Here is a 19,176-nt window from a genome sequence, read left to right as displayed (position 1 = left end):
GGGAGCACTGGTTTGCGCAGAGGTGGTACTGGGGGCACTGGTGTGTGTGGGCAGGAGGTAATTGGGGTGTGGGAGGTGGGTACTGGGATACGTGCATGTGAGAAGGAAGATGAAGAGGGACTGAGAGCTGGTGTTTGTGGGAGGGGGTACTGGGGGCACTGATGTGCGTGTAGGGAGGGGGTAGTGGTGGCACTGGTGAGAAGAGACTGGGGTGCTGACAGGGGGTAGGGGAGGCTGGAGGAGCCTGTGAAGCTGGTGTGGGACATGGGGAGATGCTGGGAGGGTGATCTGGAGACATGGGATGTTTTGGGGGGGAGGTAGGGCTGGGGGGCTGGTGCTTGTGGAGAGCTGGGGAAGGGGCTCAGCGTGGAGGGAAGGACAGGCTGGGACGGCCACCCGTGCAGCCGTGGGATGGGGTGCAGGAGCCGAGTGAGAATGTGTTTGGGGGAGTTGCTGTGGCAAAGGGAGGTTTGGGGTGCGCTGGAGCGGACTGGAGAAAGCACTAGGGTGAGAGAACTAGGGCAACGTATGTACCAAAAATGCGGTGGAACTATTTTCCCTGGGTCCCAGACAGCAGCAGAGTCCTCCCAGGTTCCAGGGCTGAGTGAACTGCTCTTCTGGAGTCACCAGGACCAGAGCGAGTTCCTTGGTAATTATGTCATTGATGATATTACCTCCTGGAAACAGCATGTCACACGTGCAACACGGAGCAGGGACCCGGGCTTCCTGGCCTCTCCGTAAGGACTGGCATTTCTTGTTTATTTGTATTATGATTGAGCTCTCCAGTTTTGCTGGGTTGTCCTGTCGACAGCTGCTCTGCAAAATTTACAGATAGGTAAGACAGCAGAAACAGAAGCACAGAAGGATGAAGTGATTTGCCAAAGATCAGTGCAAGGCTGAAATTACAGCCTGAATTGCTTGATTCCCACTTGTGATTCACCCAGGAGAGTACAACCCTTCTCTACCACTTTGCTGTCTACCCCAGATCTCTCCTCTCTCAGGGTAGGAGCTAGGGTAAGATGCATTTCTTAAAATCTTTTATTTTAAACCTTCCAAAATAACCATGCCCACATGGAGGCAGCAGCAGAACCTGCAGGAAACAGCCACGTACCAGGCTTGATCATGTTGATGAAACCACCAACAGCATTGCTGGTGTCTCAGGTATCTGGTCGCCATCACATCAGCTCGCCTGCCTCAGGTTCACGGCTCCGAGCACATCCCTTTCCTCAGCTCAGGAGCCCTACGCAGCAACTGCATCTCATCAACAAATTGCTGATCAGTTACCCAGGGTCACAGAGTGGGAGAGAAGCCACAGCAACCAAACTGCAGGAAACAGGAGCCAAACATGAGTGTATTACACTCAGAATATGAATGTAAATGTCAGTGACTGCCCTAAAATCTTCCACATTATCCTCTGTTTCTCCCATCTTATCACCTAGGACAGAAATCGAAGAGCCAGGTAATACACAGACTTCATCTTCCACCTTCCCCTCCTCCTCCATCTCTAAATTACTGTTCTTTGCATTAGAAATGTAGGAGAAAGAACCCAGGCTGTGCAGTTATCTGCTGTTCATCCCTGGATTTTCTTCCCCTGCATGCCAGGTTCCCCCTCCTGCCCCACACTCATATAGTCACATCGAGAAATACAAAGCATTTGCTGTCCTAATTCCCAACGGATTATTTAGGTAGCTGATATTTATGAGGACTTCGTAAGAGGCCTTGGTGCTTGTATGTTTGTTTTGCCTTGGCAAAGCAATTTATGCAAAGAGAAACCAGACCTGTGGGTTAGCATCTGTGTGGGCAAGGAGTTAAATTTGGGTGCTGGTTTGAGAAACGCAACTTGACTCTGCACTTCCTGACTCTCAAAAAGGTTCCACACACTCAAAACACTCCGCTTGGCTAGCGGAGCCAAGCTTTGTCAACAGCTGCTGGCAGCTTGGGCAACTGCCATGCGATAGCGTTATTAACCTTTTCTCATTTACATCCAGGTCTTGAAAGAGGAGGCGTGTATCAGCTTTCTTGTGTGTCCTACTTTTATTACACTCCCAGTCTTGCAGTCTTCCCCTGACGTCCTTCTCAAATTGCTGGAGTAAGTAAGCAAGGAGACGTAAGAAATGGATTAAAAACAGCAATCAAAAAAATCCCCTTCACCCCAAACAACCTCTGCAGGAGTAGGTCTGCAAGGAAAGCTTCTCCTCCGAGGAGAGATTCTGCAGGATTCCTTCACTTCACGGTCCTGCCATACATTTGCAATTCTGGTCATGTTTTTCATTTTGCCCTCCTGCTTTGTATTTGTATGTGCATTTCTCAGGTGGTTGGGAGCTATGCTCTAGGGTACGCAGCCAGGTGAAGAACACCTGCTTCCCCCTTCCATCCACAGCAGGATAAAGGATGAAACCATATTTAAAAAAAATTTTAAAATTACATTTTTAGGAAAAAAAAGTAAAATTATATTGCTTCTTACTATTCTGCAGTGGCTACACTTCTAAAATAGAAATCCACCCTGTGCTTGTTCCCCGCTTTGAGGGAAAAATCAATGTTTTCCAGCCGTGGACATTTTTCTCCTGAAAATACTAATTTTGAAGAAAACCAATTTTCCATTGCAGGAGGATGAAATTAAATAACTCCAGTGGGAAAATTCTGGTTAGCAGAGTGGTGGACGTGCTGCCACTTTCATGTCGTAAGAAAATCAAGCATGTCTGCACTAACTGCATAAAAACTAAAATTGCTACTCAACTGCAACAGTATGAGGATTAGCTCAGGATGGGACCTCTCAAAACATGAGATGTTATCTTTTACATCCGTATGTTGCAGCCATTCATGCCAGCCTCAAAGGCAGGACGAGATAGCTGCGTAATTGTTTTTACATTTTTCAGAGTTTCCATTCCCTATTTAAAGATGCAAAGAGCTGGCATGCCAGCACCATAACAGAAACACAGACAACAGGGCTGGAAGTGATCATGGAAAACCACGTAAATTCTCTCACCTCTTCCCTCAAGGTGGGTCCAGGGATGAATTTAAGAAGTGGATAAACTCATCATCTTAGTGCAGGAGAATAGCAGGTAGTGCCAGGTAGAGATGGAAATACTCTGTGGACCTGCATATAATGTCAGCTGCAGTTCAGACGGTGCTGGGGGTTAATCAGCTGTAGATAACGAAATTATGATACAGGCAATAATATGAAGAGATAAATGCGGTGTCTGCCTCAGTTTGATAAGGTAAGGAGTAAGTGCTCCTATTTCAAAACATATCCCTATATACACAACATCTGAAAGCAGAAGGCTAAGAACGATGGCATTTTAACCTTCCCAAATTCCTTATCTGGCCTCCAGCAAAGCACTCACTGCCTCAGTTTTCTCCTCTGTAAAATATGGATATTACTGATTTATAACATCTGCCTGACAGAGGAGTTTAAGCATCACTGAATGGGCTGATGTGGCTCATGGCAGGAGAAACTTTATTCTCTGAGACCAACCAGCACCTCTTCAGCCTCACCTGGCTCTTCTGTAGGGAGAATGCTGGATTACATGGAAGGAGATAGATTAGAGGTTGGAAATAGCACAGTTAAACTGGGAAAGAAGCAGTTGTGGAGGCAGACCATAGATACAATCTAAATTTCCATCTAAGAGAAAAGAATCCACTCTAAATATCACTTAGCTGAACAGGATCACTTGCCTGCATCTGTAGATAGTCTGAAATAAGAGTGGTATGACCAACTCCAGCCTCATACAAGCTGATATCAGCTCTGAAGATAATAGCAATGATTGCAAATGCTCCTTCTGTTTAATTACTACAGGACTGATTACTGCAAGAGAAGAAAAAGATACTGTTTAGATCTGGAAAGTCTCGAACTCACAATCTCATGTTTTGCCATGATCAAACAGTAACATTTCGATTACAGAAAGAGCTTGTATCACCTGGCTCCAGTCTTGTGCCTGGTAAGGAATAATAATTAATGTTTAGAAAGTACTACATAAAACATTATCTTCAGAGATTGTCAGGTTTACATTGCAAAAATATAGGGTAAGCAGCACAGCTATTAATTTTTAATAACTACCTCAATAATGATTAAAAAAAATGGGGGGAAAAATGGCAAAGGGACTTGGGAAAAAAAAAATCACTTGCTCACCACTGAAAATGCTCATCTGCACTTTGTCACATTCTTGTCATCTTTGACTCATTTCCTGAGTGGACCTTGTAGCTGCCTGTGCAGTGTGTGGTTTTACACCGTTGTGAAAACACTGTAAAACAAACTGGATTTTGTTAGAGGCTTTTGTTGGGGGGTTGGTTGGTTGTTTTAACAACTTTGGTTCTGATTTCCCAGTGCCGCTAGAACTATTTAAATGTTTGTCATCACAACTCAAACAAAAAGTTGGTTTCTTAGGAAGTTGCAAGATGCCAAAATAGCTAAAAAAACCCCGAACACAAGAATAAATTAAACCAGAAACTGAAAATCTTAACTGTGCTTTACCGCAGGAGGTGTACACTGCATTAATATACCATGAGCAAATACCAAAGTTCAACAGCAATGAAAATACAACACATTTTCCAACAAGCACAAGAAGAAGCATGTCACTAATGGGGACGTTGTGAAGTGGAGAGTTATTTGGGATTTCCTCAAAGAGATGGAAGACTCTTGACAGATCGGTAGGCTCGGAAAATGTGCTGGCCTCTCTAGATAAGCATATGCTGGGAAGGTAAGAAGGAAGATTTTGAGGGAGAAGACTCAACCAGCTATTTCTCCTGGAGGAATAATCCTCTGTATTTAATCTCGATCTGTCTGTCACCGGCAGACTTGGAAAGCATGTGATAAATGTTACAGTCATTCTCAGAGAAACCACGTACACGTACCATCGTGCTGGAGGATTCCTGCATCTGTATAGAGCTGGAGATGGTATTTGCTGTGGTATTTTTGAAGACTTTCCCCTATTATTGAAAGATATGACAAAATTATAGGTCTTGGGCAAAATTTGGTTCTCTTGCTGCAAGATCCCAAAGTGATTATGGGAGTTTTGCTTGAGTCGAGTGAAGGATGGGGCAAGACAGCTTTATGGAGGATGACATACACCTTGACAGTGTTGTAGAATAAAGTAGACTTTTGGGTCAAGAAGTTCCTGACTTTGCATTTCATGCTTTTCCTTGCAGTTTGGTTTGACACTCCTTTACAGAAAATAGAGCAGAAATGAGGGGGAGCAAACCTTTTTCTGTCCGCCTGGATTAAACCAGAAGGACTCAACCTTTGTGGTGGTGAGCAGCACCCATTTCTGAGCTGACTGCCGGCTTCCACCCCTTTTTAGGTGCCCAGAAGTCTTTGCATAAACTCTTCATGCTCTGAGCTCTTAAAAAGAGTTCTGCAGTTTTTCTGGGCGTACCAGCAAGAATGACCAAACATAACGGGGTACCAAAGAGGTCAAACAAGCCACAAGTTCTCTTTCCCCGCTTTCTCTTTCAGTTAAGGCCCTGAGCCAACACTTCCCAAGCCAAATGGCTCTGAACTTGATATTTTACCACAGCACATCAGAAGTTCCTCAAACAACACATGCTGGGGCCTATCTGACCCTCCAGATTGGCCTGGTGATGCTGCATCTAGGGAGGCTTCTGGTTCAGGCTCATTTCTGTTCAAAACCAGGCAATTTCTTGGCACAGACTTGAACAAAAAGATCAGTCAGGGACAGTCCTGCTCTGCTTCATTCCTGAAAGCACTGCCTGGGAAGGGAAACTTCATCTTGAAATAAAACCATGCTAGGATCCCACTGCGACAGAAGCCCATCTCGCCTCCCCTCTGCTGTAGCCACTTACTGCAGTTCCTCTCAGTTTCTGCAGTTGCCCCTCTTCCCTCTGGACACATCTATCCAAAGTCACCACAGCAGAGGAACACCGGGGTTTTCAGCACCCTCCCAAAAGGCACCCATGATATTTCCATGTGCTTGCATTTTACCTTTTAGACCTGCTTTAATCTGTCCTGACAGCCATGTTAATGAAAGAACAATCACGCTGGGTAGCAGCCAGCCATGGGGTCCACAATTTGGCTTTGAGGTCTCTGCAAAAGCAAACATTTATTCAGAATTACCTTAAGCCACTGGTGACCTCCTCCCATCTGGACTCCCTCCGCAGCAGCTAAGGGGATGGTTCACCCTTTGGATGTTCTCATGAGCAGGAGAGGAAGAGGGTCCTCCAGCAGACCACTGATTTTCTAGAAAACTGAAGAAAGCAGTCTGTGAAACCACTACCTTGCTGTCAAATTGGGCTGAAACTGGCTAATGGCTTCAAAAGTTAATGGAAGAGACAGACAGACAGAAATAGTACGGTCACAAGCCTTGTTGCCTTAGGAAACCAAGCAAAAACCAAACCAATCTCTCATGCCACATATCATAAGGAAATAGGAGAAAACCAAAGAGAAACTCAGTGTGTCCACGTATTTCCATGTCATCTGGTGTCCCATGATTCACATGTGGCAGGAAAAGGGGAGGGAGCCCACAGGTCCTATGCCATCCGGCATTTGCAGGCTGTGTTTGTACACTTCATCTAGCAGCTGGCACTCCTGACGCTGCCCCACACAGTCAGTAATGATTTCAAACCTAATTGTTTGCTTTTTCGTTGCATGTTGTCTTTCAGCAAGCAAGAGGACACTGTCGTTTTCAGGAACTGCTGCTTCCACCTCCCAGTTGACTCATTTCATTGCAACTATTTTCTTTCACAGAGTGACTGACAGCATCTGCAGGCATCATTCATTTTTTTCTGAGTAAAAGAGGAAATAGATGTACAAATGACTACTTCTTTATTTTAGACTTGCACGTATGCCAGAACTTTATGAGTCATTCTTTCAAAGAAGCCAAAATAGAGTATTGGCAGGAACTAGGTCCCCACCACAGTAAGATCATGGGCTCTTCTCTTGCACAGACCGTACGTGCCACCGCCCAAAAAGGCGTGAGGCACCAAACAGCAACACAGAAACTCCAGTTAGAAATGGTCTGACCTCCAGAGGCTCTAGTTACTCTCCCCAGCAAAACGATGACAAAATTCCCTCAAATTCCTTGTTTTTCTAATAGATGAAATGGGGATAGATCATTGAGAAAGGAGCTCTCACCAGAAATCCTACATTTGCTCATCAGAAATAATTCCTGATACTAAAATACTCATGTTTCATCGCGGTGGTGGCAGCTGAACAGTCACAGTCGAGGTGGAAACCCAGGTGCTCTGACTGCAGATCTGCTCTTCCTTATAGCTGCTGCAGAAGCTTAGAGCCCTTCTGTCTCCTAGAACAAGGCACACGGTTACACGGGGCTGCTCATCTTACACCCTCACATGGCAACTGGGGACACTGACCCCGCAAAGGTCTTTCCATCTCACCTCACCCGAGTACTATGGCATGGGAACACGGAAAGCCTTTTTTCTTACTCCTAGTCTAGCTGTGTTTAGGACCAGCAACACCAGCAAGAATTCCAGTCTTTGATATGTCAGCAGGAGCTAGAAAAATCAGTGGATCTGGCAAATTGGAGATACCCTGCTATGTGGTCAGAGCACAAGACTGCTATCAACACTGCCCTAACTGAGTGTAGGACACCAGAAAAATCACTTACTCTTCCCCGTGCATTCCTTTTTTCACTGGGTAGTAGCACTTTGCACTCTCTGCTGCTGCGGTAGCAAATTCTTAGGATGGGTGAAATATCTGTAAAGGCACGTTACTGACCTGCAGCATTGGTTTGAGTAATAAGTGACTTATAAGTGAGCTGTCACATTGTCGTCTCGTTGTTCTTTCTCCTTTTTTCCTTCGTTTGTCCATCTTTCCTGCTAAGGCTATGACTACCCCAGCACACGAAAATACACACAACCGGGTCAGCAGAGCTAAACCAGAGCCTGGGCACTGGGGAGCTGAGTACAGAGACGCCCAAATGGGCTGTGCAAACACCAGCAAGGGTCGGGAATCAGCCTCTCCATAAATGTATTAGCTCAGCTGGGTGACAGCACAGCGCATCCACGATGCACATTGCCATGCGGACACAGCACCACGGATCTCTGGTCAAACCGTCAGCCATAGCTCATTGCCAAAAGTACCTGAAATTCCGGGTGGGCTCCCTTCCAAGCACCCACCAGAGTCATTGCCCGGCATGGCCAAAAGGCCGTTCATGCAACACAACCGTTGACCCACAATTTGGCACACTGTGTTCCCGCAACCCCTTGCGTAAGAGATTGGGCAAGCCCAGATCGCCCTGTTCCCTGCTCCAACGTCTATTAACATTGACTATTTGCTGCATTCGCTACATCCCTGAGAGGCTGCTGAGCCTGGTGAACCCTAAAAATTATCATCCGCTCCTACTGTTCCACGTAGGGTCCACCAATACTGCGACAAGGCCACTCAGAACCATCAAAAGAGATTATATGTCCCTTGGAGCAATATTAAAAGGATCTGGAGGACAGGCGGTGTTCTCCCCTATCCTCCCAGTCAGAGAAAGTGGTTTAGGAAGGAGGAGACAAATTATAGGATTCACCTGACCAAGTGGGGCAAGAGAGTTTTCACCAACAAGCTGGTCAGACTTGTATGGAGAGCTTTAAACTAGACTTAGCGGGCAAGGGGGATGGAGTTTTGAGCAACAGAGAAGAGCCAGGGGCTGCTGATGCCTTAGGAACCAACAAGGAAACACCAGTGAAATGCCTCAGAGGAATTAGGGCATATTCCTCTAAAAAGGTGTCATGGTCGATAGCCCACCTGAAGTGCTCTAAACCAATGCACACAGCATGGGTAACAAGGAGGAGCTGGAAGCCATTGTGCAGCTAGAAAGCTGCAATCTAATATATATATATATATATTCGATATATAAAGGGGGCTTATAAGAAAGACGGAAAAAGACTTTTTACCAGAGCCTGTAGGGACAGGACAAGGGGCAACGGTTTTAAACTGAAAGAGGGTAGGTTTAGACTGGACATAAGGAAGACATGTTTTGCACCGAGTATGGTGAGCCATGGAAGGTGTGGATGCCCCATCACTGGAAGTGTTCAAGGTCAGGTTGGACGGGGCTTTGAGCAACCTGATCTAGTGGTTTACACACAGCTACTCAAGTGACAAACCATCTCCCTGCCAGGGTGATCTAGACAGATCCCAGGTGGTGGAAGGAAACTGGATTATTTATCTACTTTTTCTGCTTAAATGTTCATTTATCCCCCTCACTACTGAAGCAAATCCACCCCCGGGCCACGCACTTCCATATTTTCAACAGAGGAACAAACCGCAGAGTATCTGGGTGGAACAACACATTATTTTAACACCCCAGGATTTTTAAACATCCTATTTAAAAGGGGTGACCGAGCAACCCCACTGCACAGGGGCTGCTACCATCAACTGCAGCCTAGAGCCACCCCATGAGTGGCCCTGAGGGTACCTCACCCCAGGAGGGGCAAGGGGGGCAGCGGGAACAGGGATGGGGCCGAGGGATGAAGGGAGGTGCTGAGGTAAGGGCCGCAGGAAGGGGCTGAGGAGATGAGGGAAGGGGCAAGAAAGGCTAAAGAAAGACGGGGGAAGGCCTTGAGGGGAGGGGCTGAGGGGGTCAGGAAAGGGGTTGAGGGGGGACTGAGGGAAGGTCCAAAACGAGGGGCTGAGGGAAGGCACTGAGGGGAAAGGACGGAGGTGAGGGAAGGGGCCCAGGGCGTGATGTGAGGGGATGAGGAAAGCGGTTGAAGGACTGAAGGAAGGTCTAAAACAAGGCGCCGGGGGAAGGCACTGAGGGGCCGGGGGAAAGACCGAGGTGAGGGACGGGGCCCACGGCAAGAGGTGAAGACTTGAGGGGACAAGGGAAGGGGCAGAGGGAAGAGCTGAAGACAGGGGCTGAGGTGAGCACGGAAGTGGTCGAGGGGCTGAGGGAAGATCCAAACCAAGGGGCTGGGGGAAAGACTGAGGCGAGGGAAGGTACCCGGGACAGGAGGTGAACGATGAGGGGAGAGGGCGCTGAGGGGACGGCGGGAAGGGCCGCTAAAGGCCGGTGCCGGCGCGGCGGTGACCCCCGGGAAGAGGAAAGCCGTGGCCGCGCTCTCTTTCCGGTTCAGTTTTCACTTTCTGTTTTTTTCCCCGCTACCGCCGCCCGCCCCCGGCCCCGGCCCTGCCTCCCCGCCCGCCCGCCCGCGCCATCCCTCCGCGGCGCCCTTTCATTTCCTGAGGCCGGCGAATGGCGGCGGCCCACAGCGCTCTCGCCCCACATGCCGCCCCGCGTCGCCTGAGCCCGCCGGCCCGCCCGGCCCGGTAGCGCCGCGCCCTCCCGGGGCCCCGCCGGGAGCGGAGCCGCGCCGAGGGCCGGGCGGGGCGGCATGCGGGCGGCGTGAGGGCCGGCGCGGCGGCGAACGGTGAGGAGGGAGCCTCGGCCATGGGCGAGCGGCGGGACGAGGAGACCGGCGGGCCGGGCACGGGTGAGCGGGGCCGGGGGGACGAGCGGGGACCGCGCCGCGGGGAGGGCGGCTGGCTCCATCCCACCCTTCGTCCAGGGAGGAGAGGCCAAGCCGGCTTTGCCCCTCTGTTTCTCCAAAGCCGGGGCTGCCCGGCCCTGTGGGGACGAGCTTGAGGGGGGTGCCTCCTCCTCGGCGGGTGAGGGGGAGCAGCCCCCGGGCCGGGGCTGGAGGCGCCTGCCCTGGGCGCCTGGAGGCCTTCGACACCTAGAAAGCATCCTTTTTATTGAATTTTGACTGGCTCACTGGGGACACGTTGGCTTTTCCAAGCTCCCACTTGCGCCGGTAGCTGACCCCAAGGCCCACGCAGCTGGGAGAGCCGTTGTCCTTTTTGGTTTTGTGGCTGCACACACCTTCAGTCAGTCCTTGGAGAGCCATGCTGGTCAATGCAGGTGCCCTTCAGGAGCGGGATGTTGAAATACAAACAGATCAGCTGCGTGCTGCACCCTTCCTGGGACTGGCACGGGGAGCTGAAGGCTGGAAGGCCTCTTTGCTCCCCCCTTGGAGCAACTGGAAATTGGCCCTGGAAGAGGGGGGAAAAAAAATATGTTTCTGCTCTGGTCCTACGCAATTCTGCTCCTACATTGTCCTCAGACAAATTGTCCTGGAGAGGCTTGGATAGGAGTAGGGCTTGCCAAGCTGTAGGTCTGCACTCCTTAAGGGGGGATAATCTGGGATAGACGAAGCAAGCAGGAGGGTGGATGGCACAAAAATAGTTGTAAAACGTGTTCCTCACTCCATGGGAACAAAGTTTGTTTTTTTTTTTTTTTTTAATGTGCAAGAAAGCCTGCCTGGCCCAGAATAATCAGTAGCCCTGTGGTTTGGTGCTCATTGGGGATGCAGGAGATGCTGGGTGAAGCTCTGCTCTGTGGGGGATTCAAGTCAGAACATTTACCTCATGGTTTTACCCCAAACATTTGGTTGAAGTGGATGGTTCTTAGTTCTGTTCGATAGATCTTGTTACAGTGCTTATAAGAGACTGGGAACGAACAGGGAGACAAACACGGGGTTCTACTGACATTAGCCGTCCTATGGTTGAGTCTGGAAATTACTGGTCTGCACTTGAACGAAATTGTTAGATATAGCGTGTTGTCAAGAAAGTGTCTGGTTTCACGGAAATTGCTGTTTTCCGATCCAAAAATCATTTTGTCAGAGAGTTCCCTATTTACTCCAATAAGAAGTGTAAGTAATCGCCTACAGTCTCTAATACAGAGACTGTATTACCTGGCTCTGAAACTGGTTTTACATAGTTTGGTCTATTTTTATTGTTCCTCTTAAACCTGGTGGCTTTGGCGGTAGTGGAGGTAGTTTAAGTGTTCCCCATTCCCAGATACTCACTGCCGATACCCCCTAACATCTGCATCCTGCCTGACTTCGAGCTGTGTTGGTACAACTCTTTGTGGAGCTGTACAGCAATCCAGATTGCTGAACCAATCTGGATTAAAAATAGCCTCTTTTACTTCATTTTGTGCTGCAGTTTGCTGATTTTCTTCATTACACAACCCCAGCTGTGCCAGGAGGGGAAGAGAAGGAGCATCGGGGCAAGGGCTTGCGTAGGTCACTGTAGCCACCCATTGAAATGTTTGTGGGGTTACAGCTTTGGTGGAACGGGCTGGTTTTATTGCATGAAATATATATGTTGGTCACTCTGTCACCTGCCAAAGCGACCAACTGATTATTCTTGGTTAGAATCGCTTTGAGACAAGAAAGTGAAACGTTTATTATTTTTGGTAAATGCTATTTTCACACAGTTTGGCTAAAAAGCCAAACTGGGTTTGGTTTTTTTTTGACGGTGAGATAAATACCCGTAGTTCTGATGGGGTGTTTGGAGTCAGTGTGCATGTGCGTCGGGATTTTAGTACTTGGCTTTGATTCTGTTTTTATTTGAAACTGTAAGTGTGTCTTGGTAATTTCCACAGCCAAAGGGTCCATAGAGAGCGTGTGGTTAGAGCTCTATTGCCATATCAAGCAGAACAAGAGGCCGGGGGAAAGAAAGTCAATGCTGAAAAGAGAGCATCTGTAGTGAGAACAAAAGTAATGCAACAAACCACACCTAAGGTAGGATATATCCCTGTTTGGGAGGTTTTCAGGCTTGCTCAAAGGCAAAAGGAGTAAGTAACCAGCAGTCTGGAGGAATGCAGCTGCAGGATTTCAGGCAGGGGAACTGAATGCCTGCTTTCTCCAGCCACAAACAAGTTGGTTGGTTGTTTTTTTTTTTCTTTTCCCAGATGGAGGAGCTCTGCCTTGGGGAGGTTGTTTTTAACGCATGAACCATTGCTGTTGCTTTCACAAGGCTGCCTGTGTGTCGGGAGGCCCTGGACATTGCTGCAGCATGTGCAGTTGCCTTGTCGGCACATGGGCTTTAGATCCAGGATGTCCCCAGTGTCAATTTTTCTAGGTCCTGGGGTGCAGCAGATGAACTCCAGCTTGTGTGGCGGCAGGCTGATGTTTCTTGGGAGGGCTGGATGTTGCTCTGCGGGTGCTGTGTGGTTGGCTGGGTTTCAACATGTGGGTTTCAACGTAGTGTCTGTGGGCTGCGCGCAAGGGATCCTCAAAACGTAACCTAGCAAAGGCAAGCCTGTCCTCAGCGGGTTTTTAGTTTGCTGTGCACTGCTCTATAGCTTTCCCTCAAGGTCAAAGCACATCAAGTCTGGCTGTCTTAGGCCATCAGGCTACTGCAGTAGCATGGAGAGTCACTTGGGTGGCTGGTTTTGCAAAGAAAGGGTTGTCTTTAGTTGTCCAAGTGCTAAAATACCTGTGCTGGTGCTAGATTTGGGAAGAGTTAATGCAGGCACCTGTGGCTGGGTGAATCCACAACAGGTGGCAACCCTGTATAAGATGACAGAAGAGGGGAGCTTCGGCAGGATGGGGCTTTGAGGAGCATCTGCTGAGATGAAAGGCAGCAACAACTGCCTGTGCAATGAATTAACGAGGGAAAACCTGTAATAGCCACATCCTCAATTACATGAGCAGCTGAAAGTAACAGGAGGGAGGTTATAAAATCAAAGAAATGTTACCTGGAAGGTTTCTCTGATGTAGAACTCTCAGTAGATTTTTCACCAACATCAGAGTGGGGCAGCTGTGGCTTTGCCCAGCCAAGGATGGGGCCCCCCACCTCTCTGTGACCTGTCCTAAGGCTGCATCACCCTCCAGGGGAAAAATTTCATCCTCTCATCCCATCTGAACCTCCCAGGGTGCAACTTGAAGTGTTTCCCCTTATTTCTTCCATCTGCCGGTGCTAGAAGAGAGGCTTCATCATCTCTGTGACTCACCATCAGGGAGTTGTGGGCTGCAGTTGGATGTCCCCAGCTTTTCTCCCCCAGACTAAACAAGCCCATCTCCCTTGCTCTCTGTGTAATTATGTATATGGTCTTGTCGGGGCTGCCTTCTCTGGGTAGGAATTTGGGGCATATGGGGGAATTTGGGGAATTTGAAACAACCAGGTTTGCTGAAATTTCTTATGACACGGGTTTTTTTACGTAGTGTAGGAACATAATCTTCCCTACCCATGAGGAAACTAATAATGTTTTCTCCCCAACTGGCTAGATGCATTCAGATATCACTGTGAGATGAAATCTGTGTTGGCAGAGCTCAGGTGGAGCTGTCTGTGTAAAGGTTGCCTGTCCTCTGGGCAGAGCGGTAGCTCTCCTGAGAGGGTGCCAGGGATTCCCTGCATTGCTTGACTCCTGAAAGCGATCTAAATAAATACTGTCAGTTTCTGATATTGGGATGAAAAGCATTACAAAGCTCCGGTAGCCTAGATATCTGCATTCCCGGGCTACCTGATCCCAAAGGTGATTTAAAATACAATCCAGCACCTAGGTTTTCCAGTTTAGCTGCAATCACCATGTCTCACTATGGAAGAGTGTTTTAAATATATCAAACCAGGAGATTGCAAAAGATACCATCTCATCCCAAACAGGGATGTAACTCCTGGGTTTAAGGCCAAGGATTTTAATTTAGGAGACTGGAGCTGCATCATCCCGCTTACTTTTTTCAGCTAATTGCAAAGGTTAGAGAGCTGTGCCATCCAGATATTCCCCTCTGCCCAGCAATCTGAATGCTCGGTTCTTCTGGGGGAAAATAGCTCCACAGTTATGAGAGCTCTTGAACGTCCGTGCAAGCCAACCACTCTCTGAGAGTATGAGGAAACATCTGCTGTAGAGAGCTGGTTTGTAATGATCTGTTACAATTATTTACGTGCAGGAGGCCTGTAGCAGTTGCAGGATAATTGACTCGATAAGTTCCTGGTCTTGCCCGTGAAAGCACCGCATAAAGTAGGAGATGCTTCCTACCATGGTCATGCTAATGTGGCACTGCATATCCATCATATGGTGTCAGCCTGGCTCCATGAATGTTGGAGGAGGGGTAAAACCTTGTACTGATTTAATGGGCTGTCCCCACTGAGACCAAATATCCATCTTGGCTGGTATCCTGACTCCAGGAGTGGTCGCTGAGGGAAAAGCACGTGAACAGGACAAAGGTACAGCGCTCTTTCTCTGAAAACTCATGCCAGCTGCGCAGGTTTGTGGTTCAGGGATTTCCTGAGGAAGAGCTGGAATCTTTGTATTTAATAGAGTATTTTCCCCACAAATCTGTCCAGTTGATCTTTGAATCCATCTGCAGCAACCCATGGTGACACCTTCAGAAAATGGTGCTTGTTATTAAAGCCCTTCTGGCTCTGCCGGATGGCCCGTGATACAACCTGTGCCACCTTTTCCATCCCTGGTGGGAGGCCTTTTCCACTTTCATTTGCCAACAGACTCGCTCCTCATCTCTACAAATGGGTACCTCCATCAGCCCAGTTTAAGCCAGGGGTCTTGTTTTGGCTGGACCATGAGCACAAGCCTGTCCTGGTAACCCATCCCATGCCCAACATCTGCCTCTGGTATATGTAATATCCTGGCTGTGTTGGCTCCGTTGATGCGTGGTTTAGATCAGATCCGTTACTGCACGGTAGGTTCAGCCAGCTCTGCTTATTAGCAGCCTGACAAATAGAAGGTTAGAACAGTTGTCTGTGGAGTGAAAAAAATGAGAAGGAAAAAGGCAAGAAAGCGAAAGAAAAAGATGCTGGGAAGCAGCAAAGCTGTGAAAGTTGCTGATAATGGCAGGATCAGCAGGAACAAGGCACTTGTCCGGTGTAAGAGAGTGTATTTTGAGATCGAAAGGCTTTGAAGAACCCACACTAAAACACAGTAGAACCCCCAAGAGGCTTGAATATGCCAAGGCAAATAATTTTCTGCTTTGGTGCCATGCTAACCATGCCCTGGATCGGTCCCCGTGGGCATAGGACACCTGCGCCATGGTGGGGATAGCTCTGCCACACTGCACAGAGCGGTCTCCTGGGTCTGCCTCGGGTGATCAGTTTGCAAATACATCTAATATCAGCTAGCCATGTGAGCGGTCTGTGCTACATCTCCTTGCCTGATTACTCCTGGAGACTAAATGTAAGCTTAGTTTACATCACATCATTAACTGAAAATACTTTACAACAGTCAGCAGCATCTGCAGTAGTCAACATCTTGTTACTTTGCAGGCATGACACCTTCCTGCTCCTAGACATTTGTGGGAGATGGTGATTTTTGGCTTGCTTTGGCTTAATTTGGCTCAGTTTTTGGCTTAAACTGAAAGAGGAAAGTGACTTCTGTGCTTTTATAATGAGCCAAGGCTCATTATAAAAGTTGGGCTGCACAGGTATAGCGGTCGTGGTCATGACCTGTGAGGGTGACCTGACCTGTAGGTGGGTAAAGATCGTGACCGTGGGGCTCTCAGGGTTCTGCAATACACAAGGACATGGAGGGCTGGGTTTCTGAGAATTGCTTTTTTACAAATTACTACAAAACTATTATTAGTAAAAACAAATATATACATATATAAATATATACTACAAGTCACTACACTAGGAAAGCAAGTATATATATGTATACATGAGTAAAGTAAATATATGTATGTTACAAGTTATTACAGAATTCCAGCTAGTGAAGCAAGTATATAGTTAATGAACCTTTACCTATGTGTGTAGCTATAAATATATTACGTGAGGTGTCACCGGTGTGACACTCACCAAACCGCTCCCAGGAGTGGGGCCAATCAATGATGGAAAAGTCTCACTTCAAAGATGATCGATGTCACTGAGTCCAGAGTCAGACAGGAGTCCCTGGCAAGGGTCTGGTCTGTCTGGGAGATCTCATACAGGGAAGTTCTTGCAGAGAAGCTCATTTTGGGTAGGTAGCGAGTTACTTTTTGTACCTTTTTGGTGTAGAGACATAAGTCGGCTTAGGACATCAGTTCCCAGAATAGTTGTTGCTGACTTCTGTTTTCCTGGAAGGTCAGTTCATTATCTCAATTTCTTTGTCCTGCCAACTGCCCCCCATCAAGGAGGTTTTGGCTGAGCTTATCCAGGAAGCCTCAGGACTCCTGGAAAAAGAGACATCCTTCTTTGTCAGCATTGTTGCCGTGAAAAGCCGAAATCAGGACTCAATAGTCGGGATGACTATTAAGCAGGTATTCTTTATTGCAGCGCTGGGCAGCACTGGAGATCTCTCTGCCACAAGTGCTCTGCCAGGTTAGCACAACACATCAGTTCATGTACAGAAAAATCATACATATTCATCAGATTTCCTGAAAAGGGCAGTTTTATGGTGATGAGTTCCCGGAATTCATTTACGTAGTCCAAGCATGCGCAGTAAAATTAGGGTTAGGGTCTTTTCACCCTCCCGATGGTCTTCTATAGTCTTCCTCACGTTGTCTGTTAGTTGAACTTTGGGCTTCCTTTGTCCATATATAGTCATTGAATTAGCTCATCAGTCCTTGGCCTCGGAATGTTACAAGGGGGTCGATTTAAGCTAGTTCTTTGGTGCTTATCTTCGGCACAATCGTCCTGAGTTCCTGTTATCAGTGATTTAATGAGGAAGCCTAACGAGCTCGCTCAAGGTCTGTTTAGTCCTATCAGGTAAGAAGTCACAGGAAATGTCCTATCATCAACTCTGCTCAGCAGGTAACCAAAACTATCTTTGCAGGGGAAGAGAACAAAAGAGAACAAGGATGCAAGTGAAACTCACGGTAAGGTCTTAGTCAGGGATTTAACCCCTTCAGTATGTTTGCCAGGTTGCCTTTGTGGCTGCTCTGTCAGCAGGCTGTAACTAAAATAAGTTTGCAGGTAAATAGCTGGTCAAGTATGTAGTACTGTGGGTTTTATAATGCAGAGTTAAAAGGGACAGTTCATATAATTGTCATAATAATTACTGCGTGCTAGAAACTATTAGAAAGTGAAACTAAAGAGAGCAGCAAAATCAGGATCGGAGATCATAAAAAGAAGAGAGAAAGTGGACTTCTGCAGAGCTGAAGAAGTTGGGAGGATGATCTTAAGGAGTCTCAGCTGGCGGTACATGATCTGTTGACAGTACAGAGTGGCATGTGGTGGTGCCAGAACTGACGCTGCCAGCGATGCCTGCTGTTACAGCTCGTACTAATGATGGGACCAAGCCAGGAAACTGGAGGAAATCCTGGTTGAAGAGAGGCAAGATGGAGCAGGGCTGTGGGAAGGGACCGTGGGGGAGCAGCTGTGCTGAGGACAGGTCGAAAGCCCCATAGGTGAGCAGCGTGGCTGTGTTCAGTGTGCATTGACCGTGCTGGGTTGCAGACTTTTGGAGATTTGACAGCATTCAAGTGTCTGCAGGAAGTGCTACTAAAATTTTAAGGTAAAAAAAAAAAAAAAGACCAGGAAGAAAAGCAAACTGTTTTCTCTGTACAAGTCGGTACAAGTAAGTGGTTTGAAAGCCGTGGGTTTTCCTGCTGGGCTGACTTTGGAAGTGGTGAGGCCATCCAGAGGCTACATGAAAATGGATGAGCCAAAAGAGGATCCTGTTTTTGGGAAATATATGTCTCTTGGCCTTGGCTGGCCTTCCTGATGGGCATCCAGCACCTGCAGGAGCCCTGAATTGGAAAGGGAGCAAAGGCATGCAGCTCCCAGGAGGCGTATGGGCCGTGCATGTCTGCTGGTGGGGCACGTCCACTCAGGCTGGCTTTAGCCAACGCTTTGCAGAGGACAGAATGGGGCATGTCAAGACATCTGCATGCGCGATCAGGGAGGAAAGGTCAAAGGAGCTGGCTTTAAGTCTAGAAAGTAGGTTAGCAGCCTTCCAAGGAATGCAGGGCTCTTGGAGGATGACTTCTGCGCAGCCACAGCACGAAGCAAAGATCAGTCTTACTTGCAGCGTTGGCAACTGATGTTAATAGCCGCAAAGGTGATTCTTTTTTCTCCCTTGCTATCAGGGTAGGAAATCACCAGGACAGGCTGTGAATCCCCTCCCCAAGGATTTTAGGGCACAGATAACACCTGCTGTGAGTTCAGCTGGGCCGTGCTGGTGCAGCGCTGTGCTGGGTTTCTCCAGCTCTCCTCCAGCCATCAGTCCTGCGATGCATCTCTGCTGTCCGACCAACCTCGTGGTTGTAGTGGCATGTCCAAGCTGCTCAGAGCAGATCGGACACTTTCACTTTTACTTCTGGTTCACTTCACTTTCACTTTCACCTCCTCACAGCATGCGCAGAGACTTTCGAGGGCCTTCTGCTTCCACAAATGAAACCTGGATGTGTCAGGGTTTTGCATGTATTTCTGTGAGCCCAGACTCTTCCTTAGGGTGGGAACAGATCTGAAGGAGCCCCTTAAATCTGAAAGGGGAGACAAGGGTCACAGCAAGCTGCCAGGCTCGGTGCCACGCTCTATGATTATTTCATCTCATGTAT

General features: G+C 48.0%; 1 protein-coding gene and 2 long non-coding RNA genes across 5 annotated transcripts in view; 2 read left to right on the top strand and 1 right to left on the bottom strand.

Annotated features, from left to right (window-relative positions):
- The first annotated feature begins 368 nt into the window (after nucleotides 1-368).
- LOC142415909 (uncharacterized) lies at nucleotides 369-5,475 on the top strand. 2 transcript variants are annotated; one of them, XR_012777585.1, is made up of 5 exons: nucleotides 369-737; nucleotides 836-2,089; nucleotides 2,877-2,999; nucleotides 3,797-3,938; nucleotides 4,477-5,475. It is a non-coding gene; the product is annotated as an uncharacterized LOC142415909 (long non-coding RNA). The 2 variants fall into 2 exon arrangements; XR_012777587.1 differs by lacking the exons at nucleotides 2,877-2,999; nucleotides 3,797-3,938; nucleotides 4,477-5,475 and adding an exon at nucleotides 2,170-2,869.
- On the bottom strand, nucleotides 3,676-6,241 carry LOC142415966 (uncharacterized). Its single transcript, XR_012777591.1, has 3 exons — nucleotides 6,071-6,241; nucleotides 4,130-4,241; nucleotides 3,676-3,805 (listed from the first exon to the last, which is right to left on the bottom strand). It is a non-coding gene; the product is annotated as an uncharacterized LOC142415966 (long non-coding RNA).
- Nucleotides 6,242-10,104: 3,863 nt separating this feature from the next.
- The window catches only part of TASOR2 (transcription activation suppressor family member 2), a 45,674-nt gene continuing 36,602 nt past the window's right edge, over nucleotides 10,105-19,176 (top strand). For both annotated transcript variants that reach the window (XM_075514537.1, XM_075514621.1), the window contains exon 1: nucleotides 10,105-10,395. In XM_075514537.1, coding sequence (XP_075370652.1) covers nucleotides 10,353-10,395 — 43 coding nt within the window. In that variant the 5' untranslated portion in view covers nucleotides 10,105-10,352. The remainder of the gene's footprint in view (nucleotides 10,396-19,176) is intronic.

This window comes from Mycteria americana, chromosome 1 (assembly GCF_035582795.1).
Source record: "Mycteria americana isolate JAX WOST 10 ecotype Jacksonville Zoo and Gardens chromosome 1, USCA_MyAme_1.0, whole genome shotgun sequence".
Lineage (NCBI taxonomy): Eukaryota > Metazoa > Chordata > Aves > Ciconiiformes > Ciconiidae > Mycteria > Mycteria americana.
This window is presented reverse-complemented; position numbering and strand designations above follow the sequence as displayed.